At 37.3% G+C, this 19,432-nt stretch overlaps 1 protein-coding gene across 1 annotated transcript in view; it reads right to left on the reverse strand.

Moving 5' to 3' along the window:
• The window catches only part of LOC133520855 (tubulin alpha-1A chain), a 42,639-nt gene extending 23,639 nt beyond the window's left edge, over positions 1 to 19,000 (reverse strand). Inside the window, exon 1 of the mRNA XM_061855543.1 lies at positions 18,841 to 19,000. Coding sequence (XP_061711527.1) covers positions 18,841 to 18,843 — 3 coding nt within the window. The 5' untranslated portion in view covers positions 18,844 to 19,000. The remainder of the gene's footprint in view (positions 1 to 18,840) is intronic.
• Between the last annotated feature and the right edge of the window lie 432 nt (positions 19,001 to 19,432).

Below are 19,432 nucleotides of genomic sequence, written 5' to 3' on the forward strand. Positions count from 1 at the left end.
CTACCGCGAAAAACGATAATCGAAATTTCTTTATCTGCCTCTCTATCGCTCGCATATGCAACTCTCTGGTGTGGTCCGAGCTTTAGTCTTTGCTCTGAATGGAGAAACTGCACTTTGTTGTAAACAAAAGTTGTAGCCAATTAGACACCCACGCTAACTACACGTAGTTACTTCCTTATTCGGAGAACATTTATGGTACAAACTTTATTGGGGCTATTTATTGGAAAACGATCTCACTGGACCAGCCTTGTCTTTGTTAATTGAAATAGATGGACGATTTAGACTTGTTTAAACTGATGTCGCTTCGTAATTGGCATTTTATTGTCTTCAGTTAATGGGGTATGGCTTGACTCCTTTTTTGGACGGATAAGCTTAACGTATATATTGTTTATAAACGTTTCAATAATATCTGAAATAGTTCTATTACTATTTATTATTTAGGTTATCTCACTTTCGGTAATTTTAAGAACAAAGTGGTGTCAAAATGTGGCAGTTTTTGTTTAATTAATTTTTAACAAACGGAAACGTCTGCGATGAAAATTACTAGATCCAGAGTCCGTGAATTCAAGTCTCACCCAAGGCAGTAATTTTTCCACTTTTTAATTTATTCTAAAGTTAAAATTTTTGCTGTAATGTATTAATTTCTGATATATAACTTTACGGAAGTAAAAGGACAATGAACTCCACACTCTACCTAATTCTGATAAAATAGATAATATAAAAACTGCTCATTCAACAACGTTTCCATCTTCACCACTTGGATACTTGGCAGTCCTCAACTGTCCGGACACTTCCTGCCTCGCACAGCTAAACTGTGGAATGAACTGTCGCCTGCGGTATTACCGGACCGTCACAACCTCCAAGAAAATAGCGTACTTGGAACTCCCCTGATGTTGCAGATGCCCATAGACGACCGTAATTGCTTACTTGACAGTAAGTTAATTGTTTACAATCGTCTGCTCGTTTGGTTCCTCATCATTGGCCACAGCATCTTGACATATGATTGTTGCAGCGACAGTTTATTAAGAAGAGGTGTGTGCGCCGTCGGAGATCCTTTCCCGTGACTATAAAGTCCAATCGCAGCACGGCACTTCCTGCCACAAAGTTGGCAGGTGAAGCGCGAATTTGATGATTCCTGTGGAGTCCGAAGTCTTTTCTGCTTTGAATAATCGAGCCAGACTTAGTCTTGCTTGCCGCCATTATCAATAATAAAAACCTCCAAAATAGAGTATCTCAAATCAAACAGCGAACTTAGGAATTGAGTTACCATGGTATTATAATTAAAGGCACCCTATCAATCTAGGCCTTCCGGCTTCTAAGCCCCAGTGTTTCCGTTTGACGGCTATTTCCGTTTTCGAAACCCCTAGGTTTAGGTGTCAGGTTACTGGGTTACATGAATTAGCTTCCCATAAATGTCCATAAATTATTTTACTTTATTTTGTAGGTACGCAGGTCTGTAACTGCGGTATTATTTTTCAAATACAAACAATTAGATGAATAGTGAGTAATTTGATGTAATGGTTTCTAGGACGTAAGTCAAGTGAAATGTAATTTGAGTCTGGATCAGCCTAACAGAGATCATCATCATCAACAATAATTACTACTAGTACTATTTCATTAGGTAGGCGCTTCTATCTCCCATAGCCCATAGCCCAGAATTAAGTCCATCGCTTTCACCCAATAGCCAAGCTCATTTTCCTTATAGACTCCATCAACTCCTAATAGCTCTTACACCCTGGCGGGTGCCGCCTCTGCGTAGCCAAGGACAGTATCCGCTCGGTGTACCCCTTACATTACATTTAAATGTCAATAGGGCCTATACGTGTTGGCTTCGGCCCGCGTACGCCTCCCAAATGTCCGGAACACTATTGTTCCGTGATAGGAAAGACATCTACTATAAAATCTGGGATTTTTGTTTTTATTCTAAAGGTAATTTATTTGTTTAATTTTATAGCAGAATTCAGGACTATTACTTATGCCGGAAATATAATATTTGATCATTTGTTCCGATTTACTTTCGTGGCTTTATTTTTTTAGAAATAACAGTGGATTTTGATGACATTATCGTTAATGCCACGAAAATCTACTTTTTAATGCGCATAATTCTGATGTTAGAAGAATGAATAAATGGAAGAAATGGAAGATATTTGAACATTTGTGTGACCAACCATAATACATACGAATGGGGAATTAATATAGTCGCGCTTGAGAGGAAAGAGGACGACCGGTTCTCCATATAAACATAGTCCCCATTCTCCTCCCTGGGTATTGACATTATGGAAAATGTTTATTAACTGTCGCTATGCTCAATTGAATTGTGGCTTGATTATTTTTTCATATATTCCCTGTATATGGAGAAGTGGTCGTCCGCTAATCCGCTATCGTCTTGATCTCGTCTGTCATCAAACCGCTGTTCTCAAAGTAAAGTAAGTGCGAGAACGACGTATGACATAAATTAAAAATCCCCATAATCTAACATCCAAAACCAACCAAAAGTGCGGTAATTAGCAGACAACGACCGCATCGATTACAGCATTGCATGTAACGGCCGTTGACCGCGCCGGCGGACCGACGCAAAAAACGCCTAACCGCAGAGGTGAGAGGAGAGAGGTTCCGTAGCAATCCAATACAACTTCTTACTGATGATGGATGCATGTTCAGTCAGCGTCAAAAATAACGGATCAGAATACCCGTCAAAAGTATCTAGAAATACTTTTAAACGCGAACTGTCGAGATATATCTATTTGGAAAAGTCCAGGGTGGCAGATACTTTTGGCGCATTGATTCATACGCCACTATTGAAGCTGACTGTAGATAATGGTTCCATCATCAGCAATAATGGTTCATGCGAGAAAGAAGTGCGCAGGAGAATTGGCATGGCTAAGAGCGCCATATCTCAGCTTGGAAATATCTGGAGAGATCGCAACATTCTCGTAAAAATCAACATCAAATTTGTACTTTAGTCTTCTCGATCTTTTCGTAATATGGCGCTGAAACTTGGACATTGAAAGCTGCTGACCACAAACGCATTGACGCCTTCGAGATGTGGTGCTGGAGGAGATCCTCCGTATCCCCTGAACAATTTCGGACTAACATCTCCATATTGCGAGAACTCAAAATCTCGTCACGGCTGTTAACCAAATGGCCACGCATTGTCCTTAAATTATTGACGTTTTCTAATGCGGAACCATATATTATTAATATTATTATACTCTTTGTGCGGAACTCTAGCGTCTATATAATAAAACTTAAAAAGAAGATGTTGCGGCCTTTGTCAGAGTCACGGTCACCATAGCTTATAACAGCGGGAGCAGTCGTAGAAAAAAGTCTGTGATGCAAAGACGAGTACTGTATCAAATTCTAAATAAAGTAATTTTGCTGTTCAGCCAAATACAGATTACAAAGTGTAACATAATTTTTTATTTATTTATTTGGAGATCCAACAGCTGTGACATTAACGTAGAAAAATATAGTAGATACAGGAAGCCAATTATAGGAACTCACAGGTAGTGACATAATACTAAACTAATAATTATATATATATAATAATTATAAAAGTCTGGTTTAGTTTTGATATAGGTATTACGGCTAATACATAATGGCACTATAATAGTTATTTAGGATACAAGTGCGAAAAAAAATAATCGTAACGAGTGGCGGTAAATTAAAACACGGCCCAAGGGAGTGTTTTAAATCGACACGAGTTGCGAATTACCTATTCGATTCGCGTCGATTTGGTCGTGTTTTAATTTTTCGCCACTCGTTTCGAATTTCCTATTTTTCGCACTTGTATCGTAATGTACTATTTCAAAAGTGCAAGCTTATAACAAATTTAATTCACATACAGATTACGTTATTTTTACAAGCCTCTGGGTGCATAGATAAGATGCCAATCGTTCACGCTCAGTAGCGTAGCGTAGTTATCCCTCTCTATCACTCTTCCATATTAGTGCTATAGAGACAGTTGCGTTTCATTCGTTACGGAGCGTTAACGATTAGTATCTTATCTACGCACAGCCTGCACTCTGACCCCAGCGGTTATAGCATGGTAAGATTTTAATCGTCTGTCAGCCTGTCACTATGCCTGTCATTTCGCACTTACATACATACTTGACAGGCTTGGTAACAGGCTAACAGACGATAAAAATGCGATCATGCTACAACCGCCGAAATTGTAAGAAAAGTCTGCTATAAGTAAGCTTGTTTGTATTGCTCTATTCATCTGAGCGTTTACTAGCGTTGTATTCAAGTGTTCAATCTTAAATCATTTTTGCTTATAAGTTCCACGCTGCAGGAGATCAGCTCAGTGCTACCGCCTCTAAAACGTTGCCGTCACTCAATCAACATCATCAAACAGTCAATAGAGCGAATGACTAATAGGCGTCGATGACGCTCGCTCAGGTGGCAAAAAAGTACCGTTAATACAAAAAGTGGAGCCTCTATTATGTTTTTGTCTGTGTAATTTTCGATATTCGTATAGCAAAGTGTTGCATTGTATCGAAATATCCATTTCGGTTTGGAATTTCCTAATGGAATATGGAACAATAAAGGAAAGCTACATCAATTAATCAATACAGGCCGTCCTTTTGCGAAAATAGATTGATTTTTAATGATTTACCGCGTAAAACTCTTAATGAAAAAAATAAATAAATATTATAGACATACCAGGTCAATGTAATTTTTTTTGTTTTGTCTGAATTTTTTTTTTCATTTTTATGGTTTCGTAATCACCTAAAACCCTTATAGTCCGAGGCTTTGCTCCGTGATCGTGAGTGCTAGAAAGCTGCAATTTGCGACAGAACGGTAAAATAAAAAAACAAAAAAATTTAGGGTACCTACCTCCCATACAAAATGTTTTTTTTTTGCTTTGACACAATGATATCGTTGGATAGGTCTTTCAATAGCCATTTTTTGATTAAGTTAATATTTTGGGAAATAATCGCTCCGAAAGAAAAAAATATACCCATTCCCAGGGTTTAGTGGTTTAAGGTATATACATACCTTACCAATTGAGGGAAGTACACTTGTAACAATACTCATTAACATATTTCAGAAAGAGATTTACTTTGGAATTAATAATTTTAATGTAATTACACTAATTACAGAATAAATGGTTCGATAGCCGCGGCAAGTTCACAAATTTTAATTATACAAATTAATTATTCGTTCAAATAACCTTGAACTTTACCTTGTTTTTCAGTGAAATTACTTTTACTGGAAAATTATATCATGTTAGAGGCATCGTTTTTGCACAGTAGTAAACGAAAATGACATAATGTAAGCAATAACATGATACGATCGTGTTATATCGGGGACAGACAGGGAGGGTCGGATGACATCACACTGCGTGACTCACCGTAGCTTCAGGTTACGGGACAAAAAACATTCTATTTGGAGGAAATTTTATTCACTCTGCGTATTCCTGTGGCGCCGCTCTGGCGACTATTTTTATGATATACTTTTACGAGACAAACGAGCATAAATCGCCTGATGATAAGCAATGACCGTTGTCTATGGACACCTACGACACCAGAGGGGTTGCAAGTGCGTAGCCGGTTTTGAGATGGGAGTACGCTTTTTCTTCGACGTCGAGTACGTCTTGAAGGTTTGAAATTCGTATCGCATAAATAGTTGAACCGATTTAGATGAAATTTGGCAGGGAGGCAGTTTAATGCGGGGCAAAAATATAAGATAGTTTTTATCAATGATTATCATCATACCTACCACACAGACGAAGTTGTGTGCAGAAGCTAAAAAATGTATAATAAGTAATACAGTAACTATACAATTAGCGTTTGAGTAAAATCCGGTAGTTCAGTACCCCTAGTGTAAATAAATTCGATTTCCAAACGTGACGTACGCGTTTGCGTTTAGTCTCATTTTGTATTGGATTTCGAAAGAGCGCGCCAAGCGGGACGTTTTGGAAACTCAAAATCCTATACAAAATGAGACTTAACGCAAACGCGTTCGTCACGTTATGATGTCGATCAAAGTTACACTAGGGGTACTGATTTTTTGCTGACTTGTTTATGATGTTATAGCCCAATGAATAATCCAATTTGTGACCTCGAGCGCCCAACGAAACTTTTTCAGAAATCGAGAAATCTGCGAAAATATCTTTTTCTAGATTTGGGCGATTATAACCCTAAAGGGCTGGTTTTTGATAGTACCTTCTCAAGACGTTTTTAAAATAGACTAAATTTGCTACAGTACGAGACTAAGTATCTTTGTAGACCAATAAGTTTCCGAGATAAAGCCTTTTAAAGTTTGTAAAAGAGGAGGGAAAGAGCCGGGTCATCAGATCCAATTTATTAAATATTATAGGACATTATTACACAAATTGACTAAGTCCCACAGTAAGCTCAATAAGGCTTGTGTTGAGGGTACTTAGACAACGACATAATTATATAATATATAAATATTTATAAATACTTAAATACATAGAAAACATCCATGACTCAGGAACAAATATCCATTGCTCATCACACGAATAAATGCCCTTACCAGGATTTGAACCCGGGACCATCGGCTTCATAGGCAGGGTCACTACCCACTAGGCCAGACCGGTCGTCAAAATCAAAGTCAAAATCTATATGCTATTTCTTCCTGCTACAACGTTACTTGATTAAAGTGGCTGTAATGTTTTACGATTAAAAGCTGGCTGGAAATTGACCCGTCATGGTATTCTTGTCTCTCATCACAATTAAACCTGAAAATAATTACATTAATTTAAAGACGAGATATCGCGAAACGGTAATGGTTGCGACCAGAGAGCGTGAAGTTACATATAATATATGCCATGTGGTATAGTTGCGGTTAACAATAAACGCTTTTAAACTCCGAAAATACTGGTAGGTATCTTAAATAACTAAACAGTTATTTAAACCTAAAAAAAAATCATATTGAGTTATAAAAAAAATGGTTTTATTTCGGATAGAAAATCCATAGTTGTTAGTTACATTTACATTTAACTTATAAAATAGTGTTAGAGGAATAGTCACAAAATAGAAAAAAAAACCGGACAAGTGGGAGTCGGACTCGCCCACCGAGGGTTTCCGTACTTTTTAGTATTTGTTGTTATAGCTGCAACAGAAATACATCGTCTGTGAAAATTTCAACTGTCTATCACGGTTCATGGGATGCCTGGTGACAGACGAACAGACGGACGGACGGACAGCGGAGTCTTAGTAATAGGGTCCCGTTTTACCCTTTGGGTATGGAACCCTAAAACAGCTATCTTTTACTGTGGTTTTAATTCATGCAATATGATGGTTGCGGTTAAGTCATCAGGAGGCCAAACCAAAATGACAATCGTTGACAGAAAACGCTAATCGGAACTTCAATCTTCTTCTTCCTCGCGTTGTCCCCATTTTTGCCACGGCTGATGGGAGCCTTGGGTCCGCTTGACAACTAATCCCCAGAATTGGCGTAGACACTTTTTACGAAAGCGACTGCCATCTGACCTTCCAACCCAGAGGGTAAACTAGGCCTTATTGGGATTAGTCCGGTTTCCTCACGATGTTTCCTTTACCGAAAGCGACTGGTAAATATCGAATGATATCTCGTACCTTAGTTCAAGTGTGTCAAGAAGTGTCACTTTTAATGTAAGGAAGCACATTAAAACTACATGTAAAATTAAAGGTCTTGTTTTTTAAAAATATTATTTTCGGACTCGTCCGGGGAAAAAATGCGATTTAAGCCAAATCTCCGGGTTTTTTTTTAAATCTTTGTCCGGTTTTGGCGAAATTCGAGATAGCAGCCCTAGTCATAGTTATCTTATATATATTAATTTCTTATTTTATACCTTTAAACTTAATTTAATTAAGTAACAATATGTAGGTATATAGAAAGTAAAACTAAAAATTTACACAAACAAACCGCTCCCCGCCGTCCCCGGTGCAAAGGTGCCCATGAGGCTCGCAGCATTTCCACGCGGAATTACCATGGACAGCCTTTGCACTAGGAACGACTCGGAGCGGAGACCCCCTTTTGCCTGAGACGGCGGCCTAGTTCGAGTGTAAAACGTTTTGAGTCCGCTCCCCAGCAACGAACGAGCAATTTTTATATATATTTATATATTTCGGGGATCTCGTTAACGTCTCTAACAATTACGATGAAATTTGCTATAAGGTTTTTTGGGGGCGAAAAATCGATCTAGCTAGGTCTTATCTCTGGGAAATGCGAATTTTTGAGTTTTTATGTTTTCAGAGCAAAGCTCGGTCTGCCAAATATTAGAACATGATGACGATGTAATCGCAACCGTCTTATCTCTATTGTATATGTACGTAATATTATTGTTATGCCTAAATGAATCATACTGTAGTGATTGATATCAAATTATTCAATCAAACGAGTGACTATGATGACTATCGTGTATTGGTGTTGGATTGGATTGGATTCTGTTATCATGCATTGTATCTAAACTGCCTAAACTGTTAAATATTAATATTTGCTAAATCACACTGTGTGACACTGCCTTTACTGTTCTGAGCTATCTTCTTGCCCTGGGCTCCACGGAAGACCAGCGCTGTAGCATAAATATGCTAGAGCATATGCTGAGTGGTGTCCAATTGTAGTCTCTATTACAGCATCATCACTGTAACTATTTCATGTTAGTATAGGTTACAAGTAGTTATAACTGTTTAGTGTATTAGATCTTCTTTCTTACTTTTTTGTTTTCTAATGTGGTGCTGTTTGTAGATGGTTTTGCAATAAACGTTTTTCTATTCTATTCAAACTATCTAACACCTTCTAATAGGTATACTCAGCAAGAAAATCAGCTAAAAGAACGAAAAAATAAAAGTTATCTGCGAAAGTTCATGTCGTTTTAAAAATTTAGTTATTTTACAAAACAAATGATTAGGTATCCTCCGTTTTATAAATAACTCTTGTTCAAGATATTATTTCAGGTCTTTGTCCAGTGAGATCAAAAATATGTATGAATACCGGTAATTGGGGTAACTGGGGTTAGAGGAGTAACATTACGGATCTCATCGGAAGAACAGAGCTGGAAGTCGCCAGCAACATGCTGAGCTGGGCTTCAACCGCGAAAATCGAAGTTCGTCAATTACGGGCATTTTTCTGTCACTCTAATTACGTCTTAGTGAGAGTTGAAGAGAACGAGCCCCGAATGCGAATTTCGATTTTCGCGGTGACAGTCCCGTATATACGGGACGTATGGCAACCCTGATAATGGGCAGCATTCCCGTTTTCCCCGTTACCCCACTAACGTTACGGTACCTATATTTACCAACACTTTTTAACCAAGTTAACATAATTTAGCTAAATATAAAATACGGGACGCGATCTTAAAGGTTACAGTCTCGTATATACGGGACGTATGGCAACCCTGATAATGGGTAGCATTCCCGTTTTCCCCGTTACCCCACTAACGTTACGGTACCTATATTTACCAACACTTTTTAACCAAGTTAACATAATTTAGCTAAATATATTTGTATCCAATACCTATTATGTCTTAACTGCAGCTGCATGTGCATGTGTAAGCCTGCAACTTGAGCCTTCCCTTTTCCAGCCGGCTCATGATAGCCATTCGATTCGTTTCGTTTTAAATTTATAAACAGACAGACACAGTTCGTCTAACTGTGACTCATATCGTGAATTACTCAGAAGTTCGTGTTTTAAATTTCTAGACAGGAATAGTGACAAAATATTTTTTCGGTCATTTACAAAATATTGATTTAGGCATGTTAGTCATTATATTACTGTTAAACCGGTAATAATGACATTATAATTAAATTTATTATTTGTTATTACCGCGTATAAGCGTTGGTAGTCTAGCGGTAAGAGCGTGCGACTTTAAATCCGGAGTTCGCGGGTTCAAACTACGGCTTGTACGAATGAATTTTTCGGAGCTTATGTACGAAATATCATTTGATATTTACCAGTCGCTTTTCGGTGAAAGAAAACATCGTGAGGAAACCGGACTAATCTCAATAAGGCCTAGTTTACCCTCTGGGTTGGAAGGTGAGATGGTAATAGTCGCTTTCGTAAAAACTAGTAGGCAGACGCCACGGAGGAGCATGTATTGTATGTACAATTTGAGCTCCCGCAGCTTTGTGTGTAGTCAACGGAAAATAAAATTGACCAATCACGCATGCCGCCGTGCTTCCATAGAAAACAATAATTTGGGCGCGAGGCGGGAGTCGCGCGTTTATGTCTACAATTTTGTCTATTGAGATACTTACCAATTTTCATTAATCATGTAGGCTTTATAGTAGAAAAAAGTATTATTTTAGATGACTTGTAGAAAAAGTATTGTATACAATAGCGATATAATCAAGCTTTTCAATCTTCTACCTCACTTAGGCAACTGAGCAAGCTTCGTTGCCTAAACACGGTACTCGACTGAAAAGCTCTCGATTATATCACAGTTGCATAAAATACTATTTACAGTACATATGGTGCTACTTTACCGCACTAGTGCGAAAATTAGCATATTACGTGACTGTGTCGAACATTTAAAAGGCCATATGTACTGTAAAACGTTGTACGATACATGTGCGAATAGGTAATCCGCAACTCGTGTCGATTTAAAACACTCCCTTCGGTCTTGTTTTAATTTATCGCTACTCGTTTCGAATTTCCTATTTTTCGCATTTGTATCGTAATGTACTATTATAACTAGTAATCTTCTAAAAAAAAAGCGGTGGTGGCCGAGTGGATATGACGTCCGACTTTCAATCCGGAGGTCGCGGGTTCAAATCCTGGCTCGTACCAATGAGTTTTTTCGGAACATTATTATTAATCTTCTGTGCTTTAGAAGGTGCTGAAAGCATTTAAGCTGTAAACTTGGTAAGACTGTCATTGTATTCAGCCATCTTCCGAAAAAACTAGCCACTAGAACGCCTGTGTTCAGTTCATTGGCCCCCGCTTCAGCAATTATACAAGTCGATAGTCACGCGGCGGGTGCAGCCACGAAAACAATTTCTGAATTAAAATTATTACCGTAACACATTTGTCAAGATAGCATGTAACTGTGTGGTGATATTGTTTAATAATGTAATGTAATGTGTAAGGTGGGGTAAATTATGGGTTATTAAGTTTCAAGGGTATTCGGGACAGTTTGAAATAGGTATAAAACGTCGGTCAAATGAATGGAGAGACGTCGAAATGCTCTTTAAAGAGAAAATAAATGAGTACGCACAACGAAATTACACTACGAGTACAGTCGCCATCAGATATATCGGAGCGGCTATGGTGCTCACAAATATCTGCACACGTCTCTATTGTCAAGGTATTAGAGTGCGTGTTCAGATCTTTATGAGCACCTTGGCCGCTTCGATATATCCGATGGCGACTGTACCTGAACTGGTGGCTCTGCGAGTTGTAGATCTCGCGTTAAAATTAGTTAAACAAAAAAATCTTACTTCTTTGAGTCAATATTATAGCGTGCTCGCCATGGACTTAAGTGCCATAGACGCTAATGGCACTTAAGTCCTTTATGCCAATTTCCACCATTTTGACCATTTTCCAATAAAACGAAACGACAGAAAGTCTATTTATCTACTGAACCTGCTCTCAAAATTTCACAAGAATCGGTTGACAATTGCGACCTGTAGAGGATCACATACGGACATACGAAAGCAGTTTGCCCGAGTCAAAACTTCGCTAACGCTTCGGTCAATAATTGATGTACATTTCACAAGTAAGATCACAGCTATGTGTGATTAGCAGACATAGAAGCTTTTGTGGCAAAAACGAGTGCTTGAGAAAATGAAACATCGACAAATAATAACATCGATAAGTCATGGATTAATAAAAAGATGTAAATTCTACTTGTTGTAATTTACTGGGAAATTTCAAGAATGGAAATCAATTACAATTCCGACCATAATTTATTTATTACATATATATTTAAAAATAAAAACGTAAACTGTAGAATAGTGTCAAAAAATAAGAAAACTACCTATGGGTGTATTAAAGAAGATATCGAACGTGTTGTGTATTTCGCGGTAGCTATATTTTTATACAATGTTAAAAATATCTATAACGCTAAGGTAACATCGATAATAGACATGTCGATATGTATTTGATTTTGTCAATCACTTTATTTTGCCACAAAAACTTCTATGTTTGGTTATTAGTGGTTACCTCCTACTCTCTGTAACGCTTCTATGGCATATTGTAATGCATTCTGTTTAGTCCCTAAAAGGAACTACGCAGGTTGACGCGGACGCCCGCCGCGTGCGCACGCACGCGGGTGCTATTTGTAGGTGAAATCCGCCGCACGCGTCCGCTTCAGTTAGCGTTGCTCATACTATTTTTCGTTAACCCGCTCGTCCGCTCCGTGCACCCGCGCCAACTAGCGGAGGCCCTTAATCCTAGGCAGATCCTCGATAGCCTTTAAATAAGCAAAGCCTGTACTTTAGCTTTCATCAGTAATAATTCGTGATTCATCTCACCCACGTCTATATTGTCCGTACATTATGCTATCGGCAGATCGCAGGGATGGATCTTAGATTCACAGACCGACCAGCCTGACCCCCGATTACTAAAAGTTATTATAATTAAAGAGGTCTAGTTATATTAGAATTAGTTCAGAAAGGGCTGGTCTTTTGATGAAAGGTGCGTGGGTTGGACAAAGAGGTTGGTTGGTTTAATGTTATATTACTGCTTTCAGAATATACGTGTTCATAAGTTAGATTTAATAATGGTAATTGTAAGATAATGCCTATTATCCACGGCCTAAGATTGTACGTGGTAGTATAATATGTATTGTGTAAAGAAGTGGACAGTTATGCAAAGTTGAAACTTGCTTTGTGTTCGAAGAATCTGCTAAATAATTTGCATGTAGGTGTATACAATCAGGCCCAGGGAGATGAGATTATAATGATCTTGACGTGCTCTCAACATGCCAATCGCTTACGCTCCGTAGCGATCGAAACGCAACTGTCACAGTCGCACTAATATGGAAGAGAGAGTACATAGCGTTTAGAGAGAGACAAAGGATTTCGTTGTCGTAGCGATAGCGATTTTCACCTTGGCTAGGCCGGCGTTATCGATCTCTATCTATTTTAATTTTATATTTCATGTTAGGTCATTATAGCAGAACCAACATTACTATTAAATGTATTTACCATCATCTATTTCGCAAATAAGTGCAAAAATAGCAACACAATTAAATTATTTATCAGACGAGACGTTACGGTGCAGGCCAATTAAATGATAAAATTACGATGAAGGAATCTACGCTTGCACAGCCGGTTTGACCGTTTTATTTAATTGTGAGAAAACATTTTACAGTCACAGCTGTTCTAGGCTAAATACGTAAAAGTCTGACTACACATGCGCGTCGCAGGGGGTTGGAGGGGGGAGCGTGTTGGGGCATATTTCATAAGACTCCAAAATAAAAAAAAACTAGCAAAGTAATAATATAACACTACATAATTGTGGTGCGAAATAATTGTACGAACTTTAGTCAGCCGGATTCTATTAAATGACCACGCACAGGCCTTGTCCCTCAAAGAAATGGCAGGTCGGATTACATCGACGGTCGGATTAGCCTGTGTACGGATTATCGAGGCCCTACTGTACTTTTATACTTAGGACTGCCATGCGTTAGTCTCTCAGTCTTCTAGTGCTATTTAGTACGATTTATTTTCTTTTTACCGCAATAGATTTATTCATTTATTAAGTTTCCAGTTTTTACGTTTTTAGCAGTTTTTAGTAAGAAATTCCTATTTTAATTTTTTTTTTACTTATAGTTTTTTTGTTACTTTTTCCATAAACTTATTATCTGAGATTTTATATAATTTGTTTTGTGTCAGTGACACAAATTATAATTATTGTTAGTATTGAGAACCAAATTGGCTTGAACCCTAGATGGATCAGCAATTAAAGTATGTGACTGTACAGTCGCCATCAGATATATCAGAGCGGCTGAGGTGCTCAAAAATATCTGGACATGCACTCTAGCTCTTGAAACTAGAGGCGTGTTCAGATATTTGTGAGTACCTTGGCCGCTCCGATATATCTGATGGCGACTGTACATTATTGTGTCAGTGACACAAATTATTTCATTTATTAAGTTCCCAGTTTTTACGTTTTTAGCAATTTTTAGTAAGGAATTCCTATTTTAAATTTATTTTTACTTATAGTTTTTTTGTTACTTTTTCCATAAATTTATTGTCTGAGATTTTGAATAATGTGTGTCAGTGTCGTTACGCTATTGTCCACCATCCAACATTACTTATAGGTTGTTCAGACAAACAGAGCCCTTTGATAAAACATGTTGCAATATCGCTCCTAGTTAGTGATAAGGGTGACATGGTCCTGTGTCCTGGAGTGTCCAGATAAAAATGACATACACTAATTACCAAGGAGGGGGGGGGGGGGGGGGGGGGGGGGGGAGATGCAAGTTAATGCCGCAGAGAGGCTTACATTGTATGGAAATTTTGAGCTCTAGAAGTGGGGCAGCTGCCCCCGCCTACCTGTACCTGCCTAAAAGTTAAGCGATGGGCATATCTTATTGATAAGGTTCAGAATCAGATCAATTTCATTAATCTAGAGCGTCTTTTTTTGTAAAAAGTCTACCTTTTCTTTATCAGATCACATTCTTTAAATTATATATTTATTACCATTTAAAAACAATTTGACGTTCGTTGAGCGATCACTATGAAGCTCAAAAGTAGTCAGGTTTCATTTGTAGTCTGTCTATCAATCCTATCATAGAAGTGACGACTTTTTTGCACACTTCAATTATCTTGAAGCGTAACGTAAGCGTCATTCTATACCTGTGGATTGTCACATCTACCAACTTTTGGGTAGATCTACCTATTTTGCCTGTGTTCTACCTATCTACCTCTCTCGGCCTGAAATCTACCTATTTTTCAAAATGGTACAATTGTAAGTAATTCTCAATACATGTGACGGAACATTACTTAATTTCTATCGAATTTAGATTCGATGTAATGAAAACTTGCCAAAGAAAGATTATACAAGCAGATTAATTACCTACAAGCAATGGAAATCCTCATTTTTGTTTCGATTTCTTTAATAAACGCGTGTACTAACATCACAATATTAAATACTCATAAATAATATGAAAATTTCTATACACATTTTTAATCATAAAAACGTACTTGCTTGCTGAGTGATACATCTACCTGTTTTTTATTTTAAAACCACCCATTTCTACCTATTTTTGCACCCTGTTCTACCACTTCGGCAAAATTGTATGAGACAACACTGCTATAGCTCATCTTAGGGGCCTGGGGGGCTACTTCGTACCGAAGTTCGTAAATTACGAGTATCTTTCTCTGTCACTCTAATTACACCTTAGTAAGTAAAATAGAAAGATGCCCGCAATTTGCAAACTTTGGTGTTCGTGGTAGGCCGTCTGTAGGCCTAGCACATGATTGTCGCGACAGTATCTCGCGGCGAGATAGACTACCCGTCTTTTTTTAACTATGTTAATTAAAGTGGGACGGGTAGTCTATCTCGCCGCGAGATACTGTCGCGCCAATCATGTGCTAGCCCGGCTGTTCATTCTATTCTCTATCGGTAAACGAACTCCACGTTGTGATCGTGACAAGCCACTGGTTAAACAGTAAATATTAATGATTATCCAACAACACAGGTTGCATTTTAATGTTTGCTATTTGGAATTATTGCCTATTCGATGCATCGTTAATTGTGGCGCTCGATTTTATTTTAACTATAAAGGGCTCAGTATTTAATCTTAAACTAAAATAAAACGTAGTGGTTACATTCTCTTAGTTAAATGTCTACGAAAGATTTGTATTACTTCGTCAGGGACATCAGAAGGACACCTGCCCAAAACGGGTCTTAAATTAAGGGTCCCCGGCAAGCCCGGCCGAATTTTATCTTCCCATACATACGGAGTTTTTTCTCATTTTAAAACTGCGTGTTGGATTGTAAATTGTAATGAAACTTTTCACATACATATAATGATTTGTATACCTATAAATTATTTTATATTGCTCCACTTATAAAACAAACAAAATAGAGCAAAAACAAGTATTGTATGAAAAAATTAAATTCGCTGTATTTTCTTATCTATGGTATCTGAGGCTAAATAAACTAATCACAGCTATATATCTTATACGAAATTAGCAATCATATTCTGCGTCGAAAGAAAAACGCATGAAAACTCGAAAACACGCGTTTTCCCAAACATAAGAATAATCTAGATCGATTGTATACCCCCAAAAACCCCCAAATACCAAATTTCAGCGAAATCGTTAGAGCCGTTTTCGAGATCACAGAAATATATATATATATATATGTATATATATATATATATATACAAGAATTGCTCGTTTAAAGGTATAAGATACTCCTGGGAAGGGTGAAAATTTTTAGCTTACCAAGTGCCCGGAGGTTATTCGGTCTATTATACCTATTTAGTTTTCCTATGTTATGTTTATATTCCAATATCACTGCCAATTTGGCTTTATCGAATACTGTCATTACCCTACACTGCTGAAAAAGCTTATCATAGTTATGTTTATACTTGTTATTGTAAATGAGAGCATAACTACGTTTGTATGGAGAACCGACCTTGCTGCGGACGCTTAAGAATCTATATTGTATGACTATCTTACAATAATCATAAAATCAGATACCTATCTATACCTTTAAACGAGCAATTCTTGTATATATATATATATTTCGGGGATCTCTCAAACGGCTCTAACGATTTCGATGAAATTTGGTATACGGGGGTTTTCAGGGGCGAAAAATCGATCTAGCTAGGTCTTATCTCTGGGAAAACGCGCATTTTTGAGTCTCAATATGTTTTCCGAGCAAAGCTCGGTCTCCCAGATATTAGTTTCTTAATTTAGGTTTTAGAAAATAATAAAAAATAAAACCAAAACTAAAGAAAAACGTAAAATAAATAAATGTAAATTCCATTTCCATTGTAAGTCACTAAAAAACCATTTTAATATAATAATTATTTCGTTAAATATAAATATATAATCAATTAATGTCAATTAAGTGTTAATTTAATAAATTACTATTCTGATTCTGAGTTGAGGTAAGACCCGCGTGTTGACCCAAACAGTCTGAAGTCTTTTTGGATTAGCAGGCTATTGCGTGACAAGAAACCAAGCTAAGCCACCCAGTAACTTAACGCACATTCTAGATTAGATTACGAACACATTGTTCCCTTAAGGAAATTAGCTCACTCACGTCAACGTAAATTATACAAACATGTAGGTATAATATGTTCGTGTAAATCAGTGTAATACAGGTCTAAATTATGTAAATAAATAAAAAATAAATTAAACTGCAACTCTACCTATGTTAACGGCACCGATCATGGGACATTTATATGTATTGATTGAAAGCTACTGCAATTGGTTTCAATATTATTAACCAATTGAAACAATGGATTTTTGTTCCAGTCATGGGATGGCGCCATTAATTTTCAAACTAACAAATATCAATGAAAAATTAAACTTCAGCAGCTCTAAACAACTTTACCATTACCATATACAAGAGCCATGTTTATGGCAAAATATTACCAGCGTTTAAAAACTGATGGTAAATACTTGTTTTACGATTTTTGTCTATACCATCCCATTACTGGTGCCAGTCCCATCATGGGGGCGTTTATAAGTGGGACTTGCGCTAGAATTTTCACATGAAAGTTTGAGAATTTTCTACAAATTGGCCATCGCAACTTTCAGTTAACTTTACCCTAGACGGGGTGATTACTAATTACCATAAAATTGAAGTTATTGAAAAGTATGAAATTAGATTAATATTCCGCTCTACCCTTGCTAATAAGAGAACAATTTAAGAGGCTGTCAATACCTAAAGCGCGCACACTGTCTATTTGTATCGGAGTAAATTAGATAGCACTGTCGCATGTTACTGGGCCTGGGCAAGGGAATAATAAGAAAAATATTTAAATAAAATAAAGTGGATTATTAGTGTAATATTTTACTCAACCACGGTTTAGATATAAATGTTTTGAAATTGTGATTTTAATTGCAGACCCATAAGTCAAAACAATAAAGCCATAAAACCGTTTAATTGTGATTTTAAGACCAATCTTTGCAATTATTTTCTATCGAGCCGATTTCGTTCAATCGTGTATCGAGTACAACCACGGTCTTTGAAATATAATTAATATGAACATATATTTTTCTTACTTGACTAAAACAAATAGTCTTTCTTAAAAAACTGTTTAAGTAACATCAATTTCAAGGACATTGGGTGTTGACAGCCTCTTAATAAGAATGTATATTGGTGTTAATTTACGAATGAAAAAAAATAAAAATGATATTTTTTTTAGTAATTAAATGAAATTTCCTATTGTTTTAAAGAAAATTACGTCTGCTATACGTTTGTTAGTGTTTTATCAGCTGTTTGTAAAAAAAAATTTATACCTATTACGTATTTTTTTCTTGAATAACTTATACCTATCACTTTGCTGTTTTTTCTCGTATAGTTTTCATAAAAAGTGGTAAATTGTTAGAAAAAAATTACTACAATGCCGTCACAGTAGGCTGTGTTGTTTTTAAGTTAATTTAATTGACGTAAAGGATTTTAAAATACTATTTAAAACATAACTTTTTCTCTCTATTTGTAGTGTTCCGTACAAAACTTTGTTTTTTAGATAAGATTTTCCAAGCATGTTATTTATTACATATGCATAGGTAATATAGGTATGTTCTCATCTCCACATAGGATCGCAAGTAGTTTGGTCATGAGAAAAAGTGTTATAAATTTCCATATATTTTTCGCACCCCCGACGACTTAGGTTACGAAAAAGTGCAGTTATTTTTAATATGTTCAGGAATTTAAATTTATCCATACTTTGATATAAGTAAGATGTCTACTTACCATGTTGTCCGAGTAAAAGAGGTAGTGTAACGAAAGACGGAAGAACGGACGGACGGTATGGCGTAGCGTGGCGAGCTCGCTATGCAGCGCACCGGGTCGGACTGTGCGCGCCGCGCGCCGCGCCGCCCTTATAAACGCCGCGGACTTAGGTATTCCGTGTTCCAGACAACTAGGAAACCTAACAGGCTAATTCCAACAATAATATTTGGTACCTATCTAATGGTTGTTTATTACCCTGCCTCACTTATAGCTAGCAAACATGGCAACTGACTAATAATAGCAAGCAAGGTATACGTTCATGTCAATCAGCCATGGAAAGGTCAGTACTTAAAATCAAAAGAATAGACAAAGTGCGCAAGGTGAAAATTAAAGAAAAAACCAAATTCTTAGATTTTTTAGTACAGGCACTAAAGCAAAAATGGAGATGGGCTGGCCATCTGGCAAGACTGCAGGATGGTCGCTGGACAAAGGAAGCCACGGTGTGGCCCGGACCTACGGGACAGCGCGGCAGAGGCAAGCCGCGCACGCGCTGGTCAGACGACCTAGCGGCAGTCGCTGGCCCAAACTGGATAGCAACAGCCTCAGACAGGGA

The sequence above is a fragment of the Cydia pomonella genome, chromosome 8 (assembly GCF_033807575.1).
Source record: "Cydia pomonella isolate Wapato2018A chromosome 8, ilCydPomo1, whole genome shotgun sequence".
Lineage (NCBI taxonomy): Eukaryota > Metazoa > Arthropoda > Insecta > Lepidoptera > Tortricidae > Cydia > Cydia pomonella.